At 60.2% G+C, this 19,730-nt stretch overlaps 2 protein-coding genes across 5 annotated transcripts; one reads left to right on the top strand and one right to left on the bottom strand.

Annotated features, from left to right (window-relative positions):
* Positions 1 to 2,490: 2,490 nt before the first annotated feature.
* Positions 2,491 to 6,774, top strand: GAPDH (glyceraldehyde-3-phosphate dehydrogenase). The gene is made up of 12 exons (XM_055394247.2): positions 2,491 to 2,561; positions 2,845 to 2,885; positions 4,626 to 4,725; positions 4,813 to 4,919; positions 5,037 to 5,127; positions 5,230 to 5,345; positions 5,436 to 5,517; positions 5,713 to 5,864; positions 5,951 to 6,029; positions 6,131 to 6,214; positions 6,302 to 6,399; positions 6,501 to 6,774. Exons 2-12 carry the CDS (start codon positions 2,863 to 2,865, stop codon positions 6,568 to 6,570), a joined length of 1,002 nt encoding a protein of 333 aa, XP_055250222.1. The 5' UTR covers positions 2,491 to 2,561; positions 2,845 to 2,862; the 3' UTR covers positions 6,571 to 6,774.
* A 667-nt stretch (positions 6,775 to 7,441) lies between these two features.
* IFFO1 (intermediate filament family orphan 1) lies at positions 7,442 to 19,565 on the bottom strand. 4 transcript variants are annotated; one of them, XM_088837398.1, is made up of 10 exons: positions 18,720 to 19,550; positions 15,025 to 15,085; positions 14,836 to 14,931; positions 13,831 to 13,971; positions 13,633 to 13,641; positions 12,528 to 12,706; positions 12,311 to 12,431; positions 11,939 to 12,034; positions 8,963 to 9,093; positions 7,442 to 8,511 (listed from the first exon to the last, which is right to left on the bottom strand). In XM_088837398.1, the coding sequence occupies exons 1-10, from the start codon at positions 19,490 to 19,492 to the stop codon at positions 8,403 to 8,405; spliced, it is 1,716 nt and encodes a 571-aa protein (XP_088693524.1). In that variant the 5' UTR covers positions 19,493 to 19,550; the 3' UTR covers positions 7,442 to 8,402. The 4 variants fall into 4 exon arrangements, with proteins under 4 accessions (XP_088693524.1, XP_055250199.2, XP_055250198.2 ...); XM_055394224.2 differs by lacking the exon at positions 13,633 to 13,641 and having other exon boundaries at positions 7,442 to 8,507; positions 12,528 to 12,682; positions 18,720 to 19,565; XM_055394223.2 differs by lacking the exon at positions 13,633 to 13,641 and having other exon boundaries at positions 11,939 to 12,031; positions 12,528 to 12,682; positions 18,720 to 19,552.
* Between the last annotated feature and the right edge of the window lie 165 nt (positions 19,566 to 19,730).

The raw sequence follows: 19,730 nt of genomic DNA, 5'->3' as shown, positions 1-19,730 counted from the left end.
GTAGGCTGCAGTCCATGGGGTCACTACGAGTCAGACATGACTGAGCGACTTCACTTTCACTTGCACACATTGGAGAAGGAAATGGCAACCCACTCCAGTGTTCTTGCCTGGAGAATCCCAGGGACAGGGGAGCCTGGTGGGCTGCCATCTATGGGGTCACACAGAGTCAGACACGACTGAAGTGACTTAGCAGCAGCAGCAGCAGCAGAGACTACTTCTTTGTCACAACCTAGCGGGGAGGGGTGCTACCAGCAGCCAATGGGTAGAGAGAGGCCAGGGATGTTGCTAAATATCTAACAATGCACAGGACAGGTCCCACCACAAAAAAAGGATGCGCAGCCAGTGAAGCTGGGGTTGAGAAACCCTCCTCTAACCTCGCTGTGTCCTGCCCCCACCCGCCTCATGCCCCTCACCCATCTCTAAAGACAGGTGACTGAGCTGGCAGGGCTGATGGGAGACCAGGTCATGATTCCCCTCCAGCTCTAGAGAGTGTCTCTGGAGACGGTTCCCCAGGGGTTCCTCAGTGTTACAGGGTCTGCAGGAAGTCAGCCCCTAGATGCAGGCCCTGTCCTCCACCTCCTCCTCCCCAGGTCCTCTCTGCTGAGTCACCTGAACCGTAGGCAGTGTGGCTGCTGCCATGACTACACTGGTGTCTCTGCTGTCATGACAACAGCAGGCTGCGTCAGTCCATGGTCCCTGGGCACTGAACTCCCTCTTTTCAGCAAAGGACAGTAATGAGAAATGACAGGCATGCAGCAAAGGGGAACATGCTGCGGGCAGTGTGGGAGGGCGGGGGCGGGGGGGTCCTCCTAAGGCCCTCTTCAGGCAAAGTACTGTGTCCTTGGGGGTGCCCAGGGAGGAAGCCCCATCCACAGCAGACTCCTCAGTGTGGCGCCTCCCCTCGCCATTAGGTGCCCACTGGCCCTGCTCTTGGAAAGCCCAGGGCGTGGACCATGCAGATGGCTGCCCGCCACAGCAAACATTGGAGCAGGACAGTCCCAGAAAGGGAAGGGACCGCTGGAGTCGGGGTGCAGGACCGTGTGCTCTCTGCCTTTTAAGCAAAGGTTATCACCAGCCGGGCTAAACTTAGCCACAGGCTTTTCAGCTGGAGAAGGGGGCTGGTCTCATGTTACGCTGGGCCAGCAAAGAGGCCCCAGTTCTGTCCCCCAGCACCTGCTGATGGCAATGTCCATTCTACCCCACCCCACCCCCTCCCCTACAAACCCTCAACCCTGAGTCCTCAGATCCAGCCCTTCCAACATCCTCAGTTCACAGCCCCGGCACAGTCCCTGGCTTCTGACTGACTGCGCTTGAAGAGGAATGGATTCCTTACTCCACATCACCTGTGGAGAGGAGCCGGGGGCCTGGTCCCACCAAGTGCCCAAGACTCCTGATTTTTTTTTCCCTATTCGGGACTCCTCACCCTGCCCCCAATATCTGGACGCAGCCACGGGAAAGGGAGGCCCTGACTCCAGGGCTGGCCTGCACGTCCCGGAATGGGGAGGGACTTCCGCCCTCACGTCCCGCTTTCAGCCCCAGGGCTGGATCGAGCTGGACAGGGTGAAAGGGGCATTGTCTCCCAGCCCAGGCCGCACAGCCCTCAGGTTTCCCAGGAGCGCCTTTGTGGGAGGCCTCTGGCCTCTACCCGCCCAGCCCCCAATAGAGATGCTATCCCGCCCCTGGGGCCCCCGCCCGAGCCTGGGGGAGAGCAACTGGTGCACCCAGGGCCCGGTTTCTCAGGTCTCCTGCTGCCTTCAGCGCAGGACATTTTGACCTTCAGTGCTGAAACCTCCCCGCCTCATGCGTCCTCCGGAACCTCTTCCGCTCCAGGCCCCCACAGCCCAGTGCCCAAATCGGCCCCCGGACCAGAGAGGCCCGAAGCCAAGTTATGGGGGGGTGGGGGAAAGTGGGGGAGCGGGGAAGTAGCCGGCCGGAGGCCCCTCCCGAGCTTTTCCTTTGCAAAGCGGGTGTCACTACCGAAGAGCCTCGAGAAGTTCCTCAGCCTTCCGGCTTCTCAGCCTTTGAAAGCAGGGGAAGCGGGGGCGGGAAGGCGGGGAGCCTGCAGCCGCGAGCTGTTCCTGCCTCCGACTCCAATTCCCCATCCAGCCGACTCCCCAGGTCCTCCCGTTATATCCCTGCGGCAGCTTTAACGTCCCTGGCTCCCGGGTGTCCTCATTTCTCACGAGGGCCTCCGGCCCCGAGTTTACTACTCTCCTGCAGTGCTCCTCACTCCCCTCCAGTCACCATCGTCGGTCCCCCTCCTCCTTCGGGCCAGTCTCAGTCCCCTCCCCCACGTCGTCCTCAGCCCACACGCGCGGGGCGTGCACATTTCAAGAACCAGGCGGACCCAAAAAAAAAAAAGGGGGAGGCCGACTACTCGCGAGTTTACGGGCGCACGTAGCTCAGGCCTCCGCACCGCAGGGGCGGGGACTGGGCGAGGCGGGCCCGAGTCGCCACGCCCCCTCCCCGCCCCCTCCCCTATAAATTCGGGCTGCAGCCTCCTCCTGCGCTCTCTGCTCCTGCCCGTTCGACAGATAGCCGTAACTTCCGTGCTGTGCCAGGTAAAAGCCTGGCCGAGAGGAGCCACAAAGGGCTGGGGGAGAGGCCCACCCAAAAGGGACGAGGGGGCGTTCGCGCGCCGGGTGTGCGGCTGCGGGGGCTAGGGTCGACAGATTGCGCCCAGCCGGGCCCCCGGCATTGCAGGGGCGGGAGGAAGGACGTGCGGAAGCGCAGGTCGGGGATGGAGGCTTGGGGGGAGGGGAGGGGCGGGTGGGGAGAGGTGGTCAGAGCGGGATTCCATCCTCTTACCCCCGCGCTCTAATGCTCACCTTCCTCTACCCACAGCCGCATCCCTGAGACAAGATGGTGAAGGTCGGAGTGAACGGGTGAGTTACGGGCAGGGGTGGCGTGGGGTGGGGCAGGGCAGTCTTGCGGTCCTCACCGCATTGCGCTAGCGGGTCTCTGCAAGCGCGAGGGGAACCTGGATAAGGTGGTCGTACCCACCGCTCCCCGCAAGGAGAACTCAAGGTCAGCGCTCAGACCTGGAGGAGGCCCTCGAAGGCCTCGTGTGCCCCCCATCTCCGGCTCTCGCGCCTCCTGTAACTCCGCCCCTGCGGAACCTTCCACCACCTTGCGGCAGATACACAGGAGATTCCAATTCTTGCTTGGTCCGCATCCCCTAATCCCGCACCTGGGCCTCTTTTCTTTCCTTTCGCGCTCTGCGGGGTCACGTGCCGGGGAGGAGCCCGTCCCCCACCACTCCCCCAGCCCGTGCCCCCAACAGGCGCGGCCCCAAGGGTGCAGGAGGCACAGCTGCGCACAGAACCAGCTGGGAGGGGTCATCTGCGGTAACCCAGCCGCCATGTTGCAACTTGCTAGGAAGGAAATGAATGAACTGCCCGTTAGGAAACCTTTCTTACCCTGCGTCTCTTCGCCTTCCTTGCCCATGACTAACGCTCCTACCCCTGCCTCGTGGGATGGACTCATGTTTAGCGCATAAGCCAGATGAGGCCAGGCTTTCCCGTTCTTGCAGCTAGACCTCAACTCTGACCCTAGTAACCCCAGACCATCACTTAAACCGCCAGCCAAATTCCTCGGCCATCCCCCCACCCCCAGGAATGAGAGGATGCTTTTCCTAGATGGTTCTCTGACGAATTCAAAACATGGGTTCGTGGGAGTGGTCTTGTAGTTTTGGGGTGTTTCTCCTTTCCTTTTCCGAAGAGGTGTGGTGGCCCTGGCTGGGTGCCATGCTTGGGGGAGCTGAGTCATGGGTACTTAGAAATTTTCCACCACAAAATGGCTCCCAGAGCTGCAGCCCCTGTGGTCACGCCGGCTCTCCTCGAAGATCCTTTCCCCCATTTTTGCCTGGAGCTGACCCCACCCTAAAGGCCAGGCTGTAAAGGTCACCAGGAGGATTAAGTGTCTGTGAGCCCCGGGAATCCTGCCCTTCTCCCCATCCCATCCTCCAGAAACCAGATCCCCACTCCACCTAAGCTGGGGTTAAATATAGCTGCCTGACCTTTCTGCAGCTTGGGGCCTGGGCTTTTGCTCTCTGCCCCCCACCTTTCCCCGCTACTCCCTAATATCTGTTGCTCCCAATCCTGATTTTTGGAAAAGAGCTTGGAAAGACATACTGAGCAAGTCAGAAAGAACCCCAGGATGACGGGGGTGAGAAACCAGTTTTCCCTCTCTCCTCTTTTGTGGGAGAGAGGGTAGGTTTCCCCGTCCAGTTCATGCTGACCTTTGCTCTTGCCCTTTGAACTTGGTGATGCTGAATGGACTAGTGTTTGCAATTCAGAGGGTGTAGCCCGAAGTTGGGCCAGACAGGAGCAAGCATTTGCAGAGAGTAGGTGTGATGAATGCCATGTGCCTGCCACGTGCCAGGCCTGTAGGTGGCAGCAGCTGCGGACTGGGGGTGGGTGAGCCTTTGTTCCTGGTTACCTGTGAGCCTTTCACTCTGTGGGCTAACAGGGTTGCTCAAGAAAAATAAAATGAGTTCTTGCAAGACTTTGCGGGGGTAGCAGAGTGGCCTCTTCTCTGAAAGAGGGTCAGTGGGCCGGGGACTGCTTCCATGCCCAGGAGGAATCCCTTCCCCCTCACCCCTTCTCATCTCTTGTACCCCTCAGATTCGGCCGCATCGGGCGCCTGGTCACCAGGGCTGCTTTTAATTCTGGCAAAGTGGACATCGTTGCCATCAATGACCCCTTCATTGACCTTCACTACATGGTGAGTGCTGCCCCACAGCAGGTAGGGTCAGAGCCTGGCTGAGGTGCAGCCCCTTGATGCCCCTCTCCTTCGTGCCCCCTCCCCCAGGTCTACATGTTCCAGTATGATTCCACCCACGGCAAGTTCCACGGCACAGTCAAGGCAGAGAACGGGAAGCTGGTCATCAATGGAAAGGCCATCACCATCTTCCAGGAGTAAGTGTGGGAGACGGAACAGGAAGAACTGGCCTTGGAGGAGGCGCTGGGATGGGGTGACCCCCTGGGGTCTGTGGTGCCCTGTGTCCCTGAGCTTTGTCCTGTCTTCCCTCATAGGCGAGATCCCGCCAACATCAAGTGGGGTGATGCTGGTGCGGAGTACGTGGTGGAGTCCACTGGGGTCTTCACTACCATGGAGAAGGCTGGGGTGAGCAGCGAGGGGCTAGAGAGGAGGGTGTAGTAGGAGGAGTGGGGGAGCGGACTTAGGAAAGCAAGAGCCCGGATGTGATTACTTGCTCCTTGGCTGCAGGCTCACTTGAAGGGTGGCGCTAAGAGGGTCATCATCTCTGCGCCTTCTGCCGATGCCCCCATGTTTGTGATGGGTGTGAACCACGACAAGTATAACAACACCCTCAAGATTGTCAGGTGAGCACAGCAGAGGCAGTGGGGAAGCAGGCCGATAGCGCCCCCTGGTGCCCAGTGGGCGTGCCCCTGACTTGCCTCCCTCTTTTCCAGCAATGCGTCCTGCACCACCAACTGCTTGGCCCCCCTGGCCAAGGTCATCCATGACCACTTTGGCATCGTGGAGGGACTTATGGTAGGAGTGGCGGGAAACTTGAACACACTCAGTTCTCAGCCAGTATGGGACCCTTCTGCCTCCTGCAGAGCAGGGCCCTTCAGAGGGATCTGTGTCCCTTAATTCTTCCCCAGGGTAGGGGGGGAGGTGACGGAGGGGTGTGGCCTGGCGAGCACCAGGCAGGGCCTTCACTCCACTCCCGTCCTTGTTCCGCAGACCACCGTCCACGCCATCACTGCCACCCAGAAGACTGTGGATGGCCCCTCTGGGAAGCTGTGGCGTGATGGCCGAGGGGCTGCCCAGAACATCATCCCTGCTTCTACTGGCGCTGCCAAGGCTGTGGGCAAGGTCATCCCTGAGCTCAACGGGTGAGACCCTTGGCTGTTTTATGCCATGTGGACCCGGGGAGCTGGGAGGAGCAGTGCAGACTGACCCTGCTTCCTTGTGTCCACAGGAAGCTCACTGGCATGGCCTTCCGTGTCCCCACCCCCAACGTGTCGGTTGTGGATCTGACCTGCCGCCTGGAGAAACCTGTAAGTTCGGGTTGGAGCAGCTTCAGTGGCCTGCGGGGCCAGTGAGGGGGGAGTTGCAAGACTGGCACTCTTGTGACCATCTGTTTCTTTTACCTTATCAGGCCAAGTATGATGAGATCAAGAAGGTGGTGAAGCAGGCGTCAGAGGGCCCCCTCAAGGGCATTCTAGGCTACACTGAGGACCAGGTATGATCAATAGGTCAGGGGCCTGGTGTGTCTGCTTGGCCCCCATGAGCCAGGCAGGGTTCCATATGTGGCCCTCTCCTCCCCCAGGTTGTCTCCTGCGACTTCAACAGCGACACTCACTCTTCTACCTTCGACGCTGGGGCTGGCATTGCCCTCAACGACCACTTTGTCAAGCTCATTTCCTGGTATGTGGGGGTGGGGATGCAATGATGCTTCAGCATGTGATATAAGTCTGGTGCCCGCTGGTGGTTGGCTCAGTAAACAGCCCTTCACTCTCTCCTTCCAGGTACGACAATGAATTCGGCTACAGCAATAGGGTGGTGGACCTCATGGTCCACATGGCCTCCAAGGAGTAAGGTCCCCAGACCCCCAGCCCCAGCAGGAGCACGAGAGGAAGAGTTCCTCAGCTGCTGGGGAGTCCTTGCCCCACCTCGGTCCTCCACCACACTGAGAATCTCCCGACCTCCACACGGTTTCCATCCCCAAGGCCCTGAGGAAGGGGAGGGGCTTAGGGAGCCCTGCCTTGTCGTGTACCATCAATAAAAGTACCCTATACCCAGCCTGCAGTTTCTTGTCTTGCTGAGGGAGGCTGGGCTGGGGCAAAGTTGAACTAGTCGAGCACCCAAGCTGCCAGAAACCCCGCCCTGGTCTAGCAGACATGGCTCATGTCCTGGGTTCCTTCCTGAGGTCTTTGGGTGCTCTGGGCCCCAGTGCGTGCCAGACTGCCATGGCTGAACCCAGGAACGGCCTGGCGGTGTGTATCCAGAAGCCATTCTGTCTGCAGCCCCGCCCCCCGAGGGTGACACTGGCACAGGAAGTTAGGTTGGGCAGAGTCCACCTGGCTCCCAGCCAGCTAGCTGACCTCTGTGATGGTGTGGCGCGTGGCCAGCCTGGGAGACCTATGTCCCAGCTCTGCCTCAGTGTCTGTGCCCTCGTGACCACCTGCAGTATGACCATGCAGGTGCCAGCTCCTAGGGTCTGCAGAAGGGGAGGGCTGGGATGGCTTTACTTCCGGGTCGTCTGTCACCGGTGGATGCATGGAGTCTTACTGGGAAGCAGCACAGGCTTGGTGCTGATAACCTGGGCTGAGGCACCATTACTTTGGGAGTTCCAATCTCCGCATCTGCCTTGCAGCTGCGTGTTGGGAAATGATGGGAACTAGCCCACACTGCAGAGAGAGGACTGTGTAGCCACCACCAGAAAGCGCTGGAAACAGTGACACGGACGTGTTCAATAAATACTCGCCAGTTTCATTAGATTGCACTCAAACATCAGCTCCGCCCAGTCTGCCTCAGGCAGTGACGCGGAGGGACCCTCGGTGTCATCGCCCCAGTTCTCCAAGCTTTTCTGAGTCTGGGACGTCTTCTGACTCAGCCTGTTGGGTCTCCATGTGTGAGACACGGAGGACACCTGCAGCTGATGCTTGAAGAAACGGAGACCCTGTGCACGCACACGTCCACGCATGCCCACCCGCTCCCACACACGCAGTTTCAACTTTCTGCCACCCGGTGGTGACGGAGACAAACAGGAGCTTCTGTCTCTTTCTCTCCACAACACTGCACCCAGTCAGCCCAAAAGCTGCCTTGCCCAAACACACTAAGGTCCTTATAACGTGTGCCACTTCCCACGAGGGAAGGGGCAGAGCCACGTCACTGCTGTCGACGGGCAGCCGGCCGTGAGCGCTTGGACAACGGGGAGGAAGGCGCGCCCTGCCCAGACCACTCAGCCTGCCTGTGATATGGAGGGCCTCCTTTGCTGCACAAGCCACGGAAGGCCAGGCCTCCTCCCCTTCATACCAGTGCCTGGGCCAGTTAGCACCAGTACAGAATTGAGACGGCCAGCTGGCCCCAGGCCACAGGGAAGGAAGGAAGGACAATCACACTGCTTACTCGGAGGAGAGGGCGAGGGGCCACGAGCGCTCCGGCAGCATTAGAGATGGGAAAGCAGCGGACACCTGCGTGGAGGCAGAAGGGCCGGCTGTGCAGGGAGTGGCCCGGGAAGGGCAGCCAAGCCTTGCTCCAGACACCCCGGAGCCCTGGAGGGGCCGAGGACTGAGGGAGGAAGCCGGGGAGCGGCGCCCAGTCCCCGGGGCCAGGCTGGTGCCGCAGGACACGGGCTTCCCTTCTGTGAGCCCCCGGCCCTCTGCTGCGGTGGGTCCCCGGTGGGCAGGCGGAGCATGAGGAGGTCCCTATCTCATGGCGCCGTCGGAGGAGACATCACGATCGGAGTCCTCAGCCTCGCTTGGCGGCGGTGGCGGCGGGTCGCTAAGCGGGACCGCAGTGAAAGCAGGAGACTTTCTAGAAAAATACACCGGTTGTAACCTCGGAGCAGGGCAGGCGGGAGTCCCGTCAGGGCTGGCACCCCTGCCCATCCCAGCCTGATGATGCCTGGGCGGGCAGGAGAGTAATGTCTCAGGCAGAGGAGGACCATAGGGAGAGGGAGTAGGGAGGGGAGGACACTGCCTCCCCCAGTCCACCCTGAGCGGGGAGACAGTCCCCACTTCAACCTGGGGACCCCGAGACGCTCTGCAGCCCCAGTTTCGGGTCTATGGAGCAGTTTTGTGACTGTCGGGTTTTCAGCTGCCTTTCTAAGCAGGGGAACCGCCAGAGGCAGGGCATGGGGAGGTTTCAGACAGGCAACCACGATGGATTCCTGTATCCTCCATCTGCTGAGAGGGAGGGTCTCAGGGCTCACCCTCGAGGGGCGCCAGGCACTGGCCCTCCCCACCTGCACCCGGGGGGCCCTCACCGGTCCCCGGACTGGGTGATGAGCCGGCGGCAGGTCTCCATCTGCACGTCCAGGCCCCGTTTCATGCTGCACATCTCCATGTACTCGTGCAGGTGGCGGTTCATGTCGTTCTTGGCCGTGGCCAGCTCCAGCTGTGGGGCGCGGGCCGTCAGGTCAGCAACCACCCCTGCCCGCGTGCCCAGGAAGCTAACCCGCTGAGCCATGAAGGAGGTGAAGGGCTCAGATTCAAAATTAAACCAGCTCGAGGCGGAAGGCACTCAATACATGATCGTTCCTTCCATGTTCCCCGGGGAAGCTCGCTCACAAAGGCTTTTGCTAAGGAGTCTGGTGAAGGAGGTCCAAGTTCTCTGAAGAGACTAACCGCAAGAGCAGTAGGAGGGGGCCGAGGTCCTAGAGAGGTGGGATGTTCCTGAGGTGCTCGGTCTCCTCCTGGGGTTCCCCACAGGGGCCTCTCCTGGCCCATACAGCACTGTCACCCCCAGACAGGCCCCGCTCCAAGCTGGGGCCTACCCATTCCTGCGAGCACCCTCAAGTTGAGTCAACTTCGAGAAGCGTCTACGAGACTGTCGGCACACAGGCCAGCTGGGCCAGGTGGAAAGGGGCTCCACTCTCATCACTTCGCTCACATGTAAGCCCTTTTCAGAGACAGTGGAAGGACTGCCTGCCTCACCAGATGTCTGACTGGCCACGAGCTGCGGCCCGAGTCAAGGACTGTTACGTGTGAAAAGACGGGGCTCAGTCAAGGAAACACAGCCTCCTTCCCAGAGCCTGACTCTGCCCGCAGGCTCTGCAGGGGAGCTGAGAGGCAGGCACGGAAGCCGTGAAAAATCTGGGACACAGACACTCTTGCTGCCTCCCTTTGTTCCGGGGACAAAGAACAGGGGCCAGAAGCGGGTGGGGAACAGAACAAAACTGCCCGGGGTGATGTGCTTGACTGCCCAAGAGCAAAGAGAAAGGGGGAGAAACCACCCGTGAATGATCTGAACTGGGCCACAAGGGTGGGAACTGGGTCAGAAAAGGAAACAGTCACAGGGCCGGACAGAGAGAGGGTCAGGACAGTGACATGGGGCGAGATGGTGCCCTGGGTGGGTCAGAAGCCCCAGTGAGCGCAACTTGGACCGCAGCCCTGGTTCCAAAGCTGGGGTCTCAGGCGGTGCCCCGGGAGCAGCATGTCCGGGGGCAGGAGGCGCTGACCATTCGTTCAGTCCAGGAAAGTAGGGTGCCGCCAGCGCTTGTCCAGACTGGCTCCCTCCTTCTCCCCAACCCCGGCCCCTCACAAGAGCTGGTGTTAGAGGGGAGCACTGGGGGCTGCACTCGGGAGCCCAGTACTCAGTGGGGCAGCAGGTAGAAATGAACCCAACCTGTCCCAGCAGAACATGAGGCTAGGACGGCCACCAGCCTCTACGTTTATCGCAGGGCTGCGGGAAGGAGACGACCCCAAAGGCCACACTGAAAAGCCCATTCGTGTGTGGTGGGGCAGGGCAGAGGGGTAAGGCTGGGAGCAGATCGAGAGTGGAGACCTGGGCCCGGGTCTCTCTCACCATCCAGTAAGGGAAATGATCCCTGCCTCCATCCCAGGGCCCCTGCAGACCCAAGGTCACTAAGATAAAGGACCTCTGGAGCCCCAGGTGGACAGCCAGGAGCAACACCATAAAAAAACACCAGCAGCAACAGGCCTCCAACCCCTCAGGACATCCCACGTGCAGAGAGGAGGGGGAGCGCAGGACGCGTGTCGACAGAGGAGTGGGGACCCCTCCCAGCTCTTCGGCTGGCGGCACAGATCCAGCTGTACCTTTTCTTTTTTTCCTTTTTCTTTGCTGTGCAGCACGTGCGATCTTAGTTCCCTGACCAGGGATCAAACCCATGCCCCCTGCAGAGGGAGCATGGAGTCTTAACCACATGACCACCGGAGAGGCGCCCCCAGCTGTGCCTTTAAAACTGAGTGTCAGTCTGCCTGGGAGTAAACAATGGGAGCAGGTTTTGCTTAAAGGAGTAGGGCAGCTGCTGTGTGCTGGGAGAATGAGGACACAGGAAGATAATTCCTCAGCGGCCACCGCCTCGGTGAGGGCAGGGGGCCTGGAGAGAGGCAGAGTGTTCTAGAAGCCCCCAGCCTCGTCTCCAGAGTGCATGGAAAGGACCCCCTCAGGCTCGGGCCGCGGGGTCAATGGAATCACGTGGCACCTTGGCCGCAGCACCCTCGTCCCAGATGTCACAAATCCTTCCTGCTGGGCCCTCCAGCCTAGAGTTTACGTTAAAGCACCGGCTCTACTGGCCAGCTAGGGAAGGTTCCTCCAGGAGAGGGAATGAGCATGGAGACTCCTCCGTGGCTCAAAGGCTGAGCTGAGACTGCGGCGAAGGTCAAGTCCAGCAGCATGGACCCCGATACAGCACTGACTGTAGCAACAATCGTGATCACAGCAGCTGCGATGGTGCTGACTGCCAGGCAGATGCCCCACACCCCACCCACGCTGCAGGAGGTACTGCTAAGACCCCCACTTTATAAACAAAGAAGCAGGCTCAGGACTTCCCTGCTGGTCCAGTGGGGAAGAATCTGCCCTGCAATGCGGGGGACTCGGGTCTGATCCCTGGTCAGGGAACTCAGTTCCCACGTGCTGCAGAGCAACTAAGCCTACACACTGCAACTAGAGAGTCCGTAAGTCACAATGAAAGCTCCCATGTGCTGCAACTAAGGCCAGACATGGCTGAAGAAATATTAAAAAGAGGGGAAAAAAAGCAAGCTCAGAGAAAAGAGGCCTGTTAAAAGTCAGAGTGGCAGTAAGTCACAGAGCTGCGATTGGAACCTACATCTGTCTGCCCACTCCCCTCCCCAGCCTGAGGTGTTCGGGACCCACCAGAGGGGCCCCACTGGGGAGAGCCCCCTTCTGCCAGTAGGAAATGGGGAGGCCCTGGTGTCCTGCAGTACCATTCATGACCCCCTGGGAACCATGGAACCTCGGCTTCAGCTCACGGCCTTACCTCGATCTGGTCAATGGTTTCCTGATATTCTTTCTCCCGGGTTTTGAAGAGGGACTCGGTATCTTTAATCACCTTCTCCAAACTGTCTTCCGGCTGCTGGAGTGGAAAGGGAAGGTGGGGGAAGCAGAGGGGAGGGAGGGATGGGACAAGGCGAGCCACAGGGTAAGGCCAAGGAGGGAGGGAGAGAGAGAGACAGAGAAAGAGGTTAAAGGAAGCTGGGGAGACCGAGGACGAGGACTGGGGACGAGGGGGAAGCACGTGACAGACTGCGGCCACAGAGGGAAGACACAGCTCGGAGGGGCCGGCGGGCGGGAAGACGGGCCTGGCGCCCGGGGAGGAGGAGCCAGGGCCCAAGGCCGGGAGGTTGTTTACCTCTCCCGGGGCCTCTGCAGCGGCCAAGGCATAGCCCGAGAAATCCTCCCAGAGCAGCAGGGTCTCCTCCGTCTCCTCCCAAGTCAGGCTGTCACAGTCGTCCTCAAAATCATACTCCCTCCTAGAGACAGGGAGCCCAGGCGTCAGGGCGGCCGGCGGGGCGGGGGCTGCGGGGGCGCCGGCCTCGGGCAGGCGCGGGGCGGCCGGGCGGACTCACAGCTGGTTCAGCATGCGCTGCATCTCCTCGTTGATGCTGAGGGCCGTGCTCTCCTCCTCATCCCCGTCGGGGCGGCGCGGCCCATCACTCTCTGCCAGGGAGGTGTCCTCCTCCACGGCCTTGCGCTCCCGCTTCCGCCCCCCCATGGACGGGACCTTAATGGGAGACAAGTGCAGAGACTACAGAGACGAGGCCGGGTGCGTGAGGAGGAGGGTGGGGGGGCGCCGGCCGGGAGGCAGGGAAGCGGGGACCAGCGGGGAGGGCGGGTGGACAGAGAGAAGACACAGTCACAAGACGGAACAGAAACACCAGCATCACCGAGACAGGCAGACAGACGCGGGTGGGGCCAGGGCTGCAGACTAGGAGGAGACGGACGAGAGACAGAGAAAACAGAGCAGTGAGATCGGGGGAAATGGCTGGCCTGGACCAGAGTGAGATGTGCGCCATAGCCCAGAGGAGTTCTTTTCTAAAAAAAGTCTTCTAGTGAAATGACTGAACTGAGAGGGAAGTTTCAGGCCTCAAGGAGGAAGGGGGCATGAAGTTGATAAAGCAGAACCTGAGTCACATCTAGGTCTGGAAGCCAGAGGGGGAAGGGAGGGAGAGAGATGGAGCCAGAGAATGAGAGAAGTGGGGGAGAAGGGGGGAGGGAGGGGGAGGGGGGAGAAAGATGGAGCCAGAGAATGAGAGAAAGGGGGAGAGAGGGAGGGGAGAGGGGAGGGGGGAGGGGAGGGGTGGGGGAGGGAAGGGGGAGAAGGGGGAGGGGAGGGGGAGAAGGAGGAGGGGAAGGGGAGGGAGGCGGAGAGGAGGGGGAGAGATAGAGCCAGAGAATAAGAGAAGGGGGGAGGGGAAGGGGAGGGGAGGGAGGGGGAGACATGGAACCAGAGAATAAGAGAAGTGTGGAGGTAGGGGGAAGAGAGATGGAGCCAGAGAATGAGGGGCGGGGAGAGGGAGGGGGGAGGGGAGAAGGGGGGAAGGTAGGGGAGGGAGGGAGCGGGCGAGAGGAGGGGGAGAGAGGGAGAGAGAAGTGGGGAGAGCAGGAGGATGGAGGGGGCGCTGCACTGAGAGGCCCTGGGAGCTGAGAAGCTTGTGTGAGAGCAGAACTAACCAGCTTCTTCTGTGGAGGAAGCAAGAGAAGATGAAAGGCAGAGAGGAGAGGAGGCAGACAGGAGAGAGGGGAGGGGGAGATGGCGTTAGAGACAGCTCCGGACCCCGCCAGAGGCTGTCCCTCGCCCCCCAGCCTCAACCCCAGGGCCCGGCTCCGGCCTCCCCTGTGGGGCTGGGGCGAGGCGCCCGCAACCCTCACCTGAAACATCTTGATCATGTCCTCGCAGTTGCGCTGCTGAGCCAAGTCGCAGAGCTTGGCAGTGATGTCAATGCGGCGGCAGATGTCCATGTCCACCTTCATGGCCTTCTCCTGGATCTTCGTGTCCAGCTCGGTCAGGTTCTGTGTGGGGAGCACAGGGAGTGGTGAGGGGGCCCACCTCATCATAAGCAATAGCCCCTCATCATCCCGGTCACATGGCTCCTGCTGGCAGAAGGCATCCCTTGACCTGGGTACCTCCCAGCGGTCTGCCCAGGACGACTGGCTCCTTAGCCAGATGGCATCCCTAGAGGATATGGGCCAGTGCCTAGCGCATATGCAAGGGGCTCCTCCTGGAACTCAGACTCCCAGAGAGAGAAAGAGAGACTAGTCTTCGGTGGCTCAGATGGTAAAGAATCTGCCTGCAATGCTGGAGACGGGTTTGATCCCCGGGTTGGGAAGATCCCCTGGAGAAGGAAATGGCTACCCACTCCAGTATTCTTGCCTGGAGAATCCCCATGGACAGAGGACCCTGGTGGGATACAATCCATGGGGTCATTAAGAGTCAGACACAACTGAGCAACTAAGCGCACAGCCAGAGCTCTGAGCATTGAAGAAAGAATCATAAGGACAACGTTAGCTGACACTCAGCCGCTGCTGTCCTGACTCTACAAACATCGTGACCTTGGAACCATTCTGCAAAGCACTTGCTTTCAATCCTATCCCATTCCACAGACCCAGAGACAAGGCAGAGCAGGTCAGGATGTCACCCAGGGCCACACTGCGAGCAAACAAGCCCAAGTCCCCATGGGGGCCAAGGGGACTTTCATTCCTCTTGAGTTAGGGGGCAGGCAAGGGGGAGAAAAGAGAAGCACATAAAGTGGGACGCAGGGTGGTGAACGGGCGAAACTAGAAAGGCCTGCTCCCGGGCCGCAGGCAGCCTTGGGGCTGAGCCCAGGCTGGTCTGCTGGTGGCACAAGAGGCAAGGAACGACCTGGCCACACTCACGTTGCTCATGAGCCCCTTGAAGACCACCAGCTCGGCCTTCAGCTGTTCCACCTTCATGGCCAGCTCCTCCTGGCAGGCGTCAGCCTCCTGGGCTTCCTACGGTCAGGAGAAACCAACCGAGGTGAGTGGCAGGCGGGCAGTAAGCAGTGGGCAAGGGATGGTGGGGAGGGCAGGCGGGGCGGCCCTCACCTCCTGGAGCTCATTCACACGCTCCTGCAGCTGCAACCGCACCGTGTACTCCTCTTCCCACCTGCAGACAGTGAAGGGCGAGCACCTGGGTGCAGAGCCCTCTCCCCTCCACCCCCCACCCCCCACCTATCTGGCTCAGGCTGGGCCCTGGGTCGGCTTCCCCAACAAGAGGGACGTGTGGCTCCAGGCTCCTGGCCAGCGCCCAGTGCCCAGCTCACAGCTGCCTTCCCTGAACCTCTGGCCTCGCACCCAACTGTGGTTGCGCTGTGCCCTCGCAGGGCCCATCCCGCTCAGGCCCCAGCCAGACCAGCTGTCCTGCTGGCCTTGACCCCTCCTCCTGCCCGCACCACCCAGCCCGGTCTCCCACCTTCGGTCCACAGATGCGGGCTCCCGCTCTCCTGCCTGCACCAGAACAGAGCTGCCCTGCCTCCTGTGGGACCATTAACCCTGTAAAAGCAGCTGCGGGACACACAGGGCATCAATGGCATTGGTCAAGAGCCTGGTAGGAGGCGATCGAAGTCCACCCCCACGAGCTCTGGAAACTGCCCACCCGGAGGCCCTCAGTGGGCTGCACAGAGGTGCCTGGGCACAAGCTGGGACCACTAGGCACCCACACCCAGGGGGAGAGGGAAACTGGAGCATAGAAAAGTCCCCCGTTAAGAGTGGTAGATGAGAACCACAGGCGGCACCTCCAGAGCTGCAGAAGGCAGAGCCTAAGATCAGGAGTAGGCTAAAAAGCACTCCTGGCCGAGGCAGGGCCCTTGCCCAGGGCTGGGAGCAAGTCAGCATGTCCCCCTCCGCATCATGGAGGCAGAAGGGCAGTGGCGGGACAACACCCGGGCTTAGGGTTGATGTTGGCTGGAGCAGCAGACTCCTCGGACCCCACTGACATAATAGCCCAGCACTTCTTCCCCATCCTAGAAAAACTTCTTCCAGACCGAGAAAGGAAGGGGAACTGCACCGGGAGAGAAGCTTTAACGCCCAGAAATGTGGTTAGGAAGCGGCCTAACACACACAGAGAACACACACTCAGGCCTGGGGCCTGGTCCTCCCCTCCCCGCCGCCATCTCTCTCCCCGGGCTCCTCCTCCAGGCCCATCTCTCCTCGCTCTCCTGTTCCTCACTCACATCCGCACTGCAGTATTCCTAATAATAACTCCTCGACATCACCGCGGCTGCCCCTCCTGGGTGGCTGGGTGGGGAGGAGGCAGGCAGCCTGGCTCCACCCGCCAGCTCAGAGCAGGCCCGCTCCCACCTTCCTGGCTCCAGGCCCAGCCTTCCCTGGCGGCCCCCAGTCCTCCTCCCCCTGCGCTCTGGCATTCCTATTCAGACAGCCAGGGCCAGCGAAGGGCCCCAGCAGCATCAGGTTATGTGTTTTCTTAGATAAGACCTACCTGCAGCTTTTCTGGGCCTTGGTTTCTCCATCTACAACATGAGGGCATGGGATGTGGTACCCTGAGGACCCTGGGGTCCCTGTGTCCATGAAGGAAGCAAGCAAGACTGACCAGGGGACAGTAACCCTGGAGAACATGGACCAGGAAGGGTGGGACTGTGAACTCAACTCAAGGAAGTTAAGTAAGGATGAAGTAAGGATAAAATCTTACAGGGTTTAAAAAAAATCTGAAAATAAACCATCTGGAACCTCACTAGAATTCTACTCGTACTCCAGCCAGATTTTCCCGTGAGTGGGTTTATTTTGACCTCTATTCAAAGCTGGGCTCACTTATAAGGTTCTCTAAGCATGGGTAGAATTTGAGCCATTTCCACGTATTCTAACATTGAGTGAACACCTTTCTTCCAAATACATAGCATCCTTGAGTGAAATGAGGAAGCGCTGTAGTTGGCCCAGGGCAATGATGGAAAAACTGAGAGCAAAAGAGACCCACCCAAGGTCACTCTTGGCAGAGGAGCTGAACATAGAACTAAGGAGGCCTCAGCTCTTTTTCAGTTCAGTGCTCAGACTATGCCCATGTCTTCCAGGCTACAGACTGGAGTCTGAGCCGCTGTAGACAGAACGAGGGCAAGGGGATCTGGGGTGGAAGAATGAGTGACTGCCGGTGTCACGTACCAGCCAAGCCTGGCCGTGGGGCCCTCTGCACAGCAGTGTGCTGCAGAGCCATGAGCTCATCAGTCCCGGAGGAATAACTCTTTGCTGCCCTGGACAGCTGGACCAAGGACGGATACTCCGTCAGTGAAAAAAACAAAACGCCCCAACAACAGCAGTTGTTCCTGTGGTTATGGATGTATTCCAGAACTGTCCATGTTCCACTGCTGACTGTGTCAATTAACTCCTGCAGGGGCAGGGGGTGGGGCAGGGGCAGAATGGTTCTGGGTGGATCTAAACGATGGTTTGGGGATAGCTGAGAGTCCCAAGGACACTTAAACCACAGACTGCCACTAAAGAAGCCAGCCAGCATGAGGGCAGAACTCAACCTCAGAAAATCTTCTGGTCTGTGGTCTGCTAGACGCTGGTGGGTTTCAGATCCCTGAAGGTCGCTGCCAGACGGAGCAGTCATTCCCCAGAACATTCAGCCAGTCCCCACCAGACACAAATCTCCGCTTTACCAGGCTGGAAGGGTAATTCCCAGGGTTGTCCACAAGGGGTCAGAGTAGCTCATTAAGAGGTTAAACCTGACGGCAGAGCCTCCCCCTGAGCCCTCATCTCCTTGGTCTTCAGTCATGGCACCTTGGGCACAAAGTCTACAAAGTGCTGGCTGTACTCAAGCTTCTGTCCTCACAGGCTGGTTATCAGGGGATCCCCTGGATGCAGCCAGCACTCCTGCATCCCATCCCCTCCTCGGGCCCCCTGGGCTACCCTGCAGGGTTTCCTGCCGAGAGCCAGTGCTTCATTTTCAGGGTGACAGGGCTTGCCCCAGCTGCGCTGTGTGAGGCAGTCCATCATGGGTGTGTCAACGTTTCCAGTTTCCTCCTGCTCAGGTCCTTGCTACCCTCCTACAGTTCCTTCTGCACTTTCAGATACCCCCCAGCTTTTGGCTCACCCTGGGTCAACTATAGACCTCTCACCTTTCCCTAGGGAATTCCCTCTACCCCACACCCCCTTTTTTGATCAACTCCCAGAAATGCCCTGAGGGCCCCAAAGCCTCTCAGCGGCGGTGGAACTAGAGCAGGCACGGGCTGCTACCATGGATACTGTTTTGGAAACCCTGGGCAGTGTCAGGATCACCTCCTCCAAGGTTCAGCCCAACCCGCACCGCCCCCGCTCTACGCCCCGCTTCTCAGGGCACTTAAGACTCCCAAATTAAAGGTACATCTTTTGCCTCTAACTTTTGATCAGTATTCGGAGCTTATATCACAAAATCGCTCTGAGGGCTGAGGCTGGCAGGGAGATATAAGTGGTAGCCCAGATGCGACTTCTCATAACAATGTCCCTTTTACACATCATAAAACCCCACAGTTAACACAGCCGTGCAAACGCTGCAGCCTAGATGATAAACAAGGGTTCCCGGGAGGATTCTGCTTCTAGACTCCTCCTTCCTGTCACGAGCCTGACTTCTGCATTCTCTGAGGATTCCAGTCTCATCTGCGGACTTGCTAGCTCCTCCTTAAACAGCAGGAACTTTACTCATACTTACTCCTCCCTTATTCTTGGGGCCCAGCGGCTCTGTGCTGCTGGACAGGTAGCCGCGGCTGAGTGCGGTCTGAGCTGAGCCCCGTCCCCACCTTCCCGGTCCCTACCTCCGCTTGTACTCATCCCGCTCGCGCTTCACTTTGGCCAGCACGTTGTAGAGCGCGCGGATCTCGGGCGTGATGGTGTCGATCTGGACGCCCACCCCGTCGGGGTGCACCCACGACAGGCCAGGCCCTTGCACCAGAGTGGGCTCCAGTCCCGGCCCGAGCCGGCGGGCGTGAGAGAAGGACCAGATGGTGCCGGGCATGAAGCGGGCCGACGAGGAGTAGGTGGTGGAGGCTGAGGTGGAGGGCGCCGGCTGGCAGGCCGCGGACGGCGCGAGGGGGCCGGCCGGCGAGCGCGCGGGCGAGCCCAGGACCCGCGCCGACGGGGTGCAGACGGCGGCCGGCCGGGAGCCCAGGGGCAGCCCCAGGGGTCGGACGGGGCTGACGAAGCCGGTCTGCACGGCCTGGTCGCGGCGAGGCAGGCCCCGCCGGCCCTGCTTACCCTCCTCCAGCGCCTGCTGCAGCTGCTTCTCCAACAGTCGGTTGCGGCGCTCCAGCTCGTGCACCTTGGCCAGGAAGCAGCGGAAGCGGAGGTTGAGGGTCTTGAGCACGTTGATGTTGGAGCCCAGGTCGTTGCGGAGCGCCATGGCGGCGGGGGGCGCCGGGCCCGGCCCCGGCGGCGAGTAGGGAGCCGGGCCGGCCGGAGCGAGGGGCGCCGGGGGCACGTCCCCGCCGCCGGCCAAGTGGTCGCCTCCCAAGGGGTCCCCCAGCGGCCCGGCCAGACCCTGCTGCTCCTGCTGGAGGAGGAAGAGGTTGGGGCCGAATAACGGATTCATGGCTGCGCCTTCTGCTGGGAGACAGAAACCCGTGCGGGAGCAGGGATGTTGGGCGAGGGAGGAGAGCCAATGATACGCCAGGGGGACGCGGGACAGCCAATCAGACGGCTCGGCGGGAGGGGCAGAGGTCATGGGGGCGGGGGAGGGCAGGGGGTAAGCCAATGAAAGGCTCGTTCGAAGGCTGGCACCTGGACAGACCTTTCCGGGTCTGAGACAGCCTTGAACCGAGCGGACCCCG

Source organism: Moschus berezovskii, chromosome 6 (genome assembly GCF_049115385.1).
Source record: "Moschus berezovskii isolate FMDL1 chromosome 6, NW_MosBer_1.0, whole genome shotgun sequence".
Lineage (NCBI taxonomy): Eukaryota > Metazoa > Chordata > Mammalia > Artiodactyla > Moschidae > Moschus > Moschus berezovskii.
Note: the sequence above shows the minus strand (reverse complement) of the source record. Positions and strands in the feature narration are given on the sequence as shown.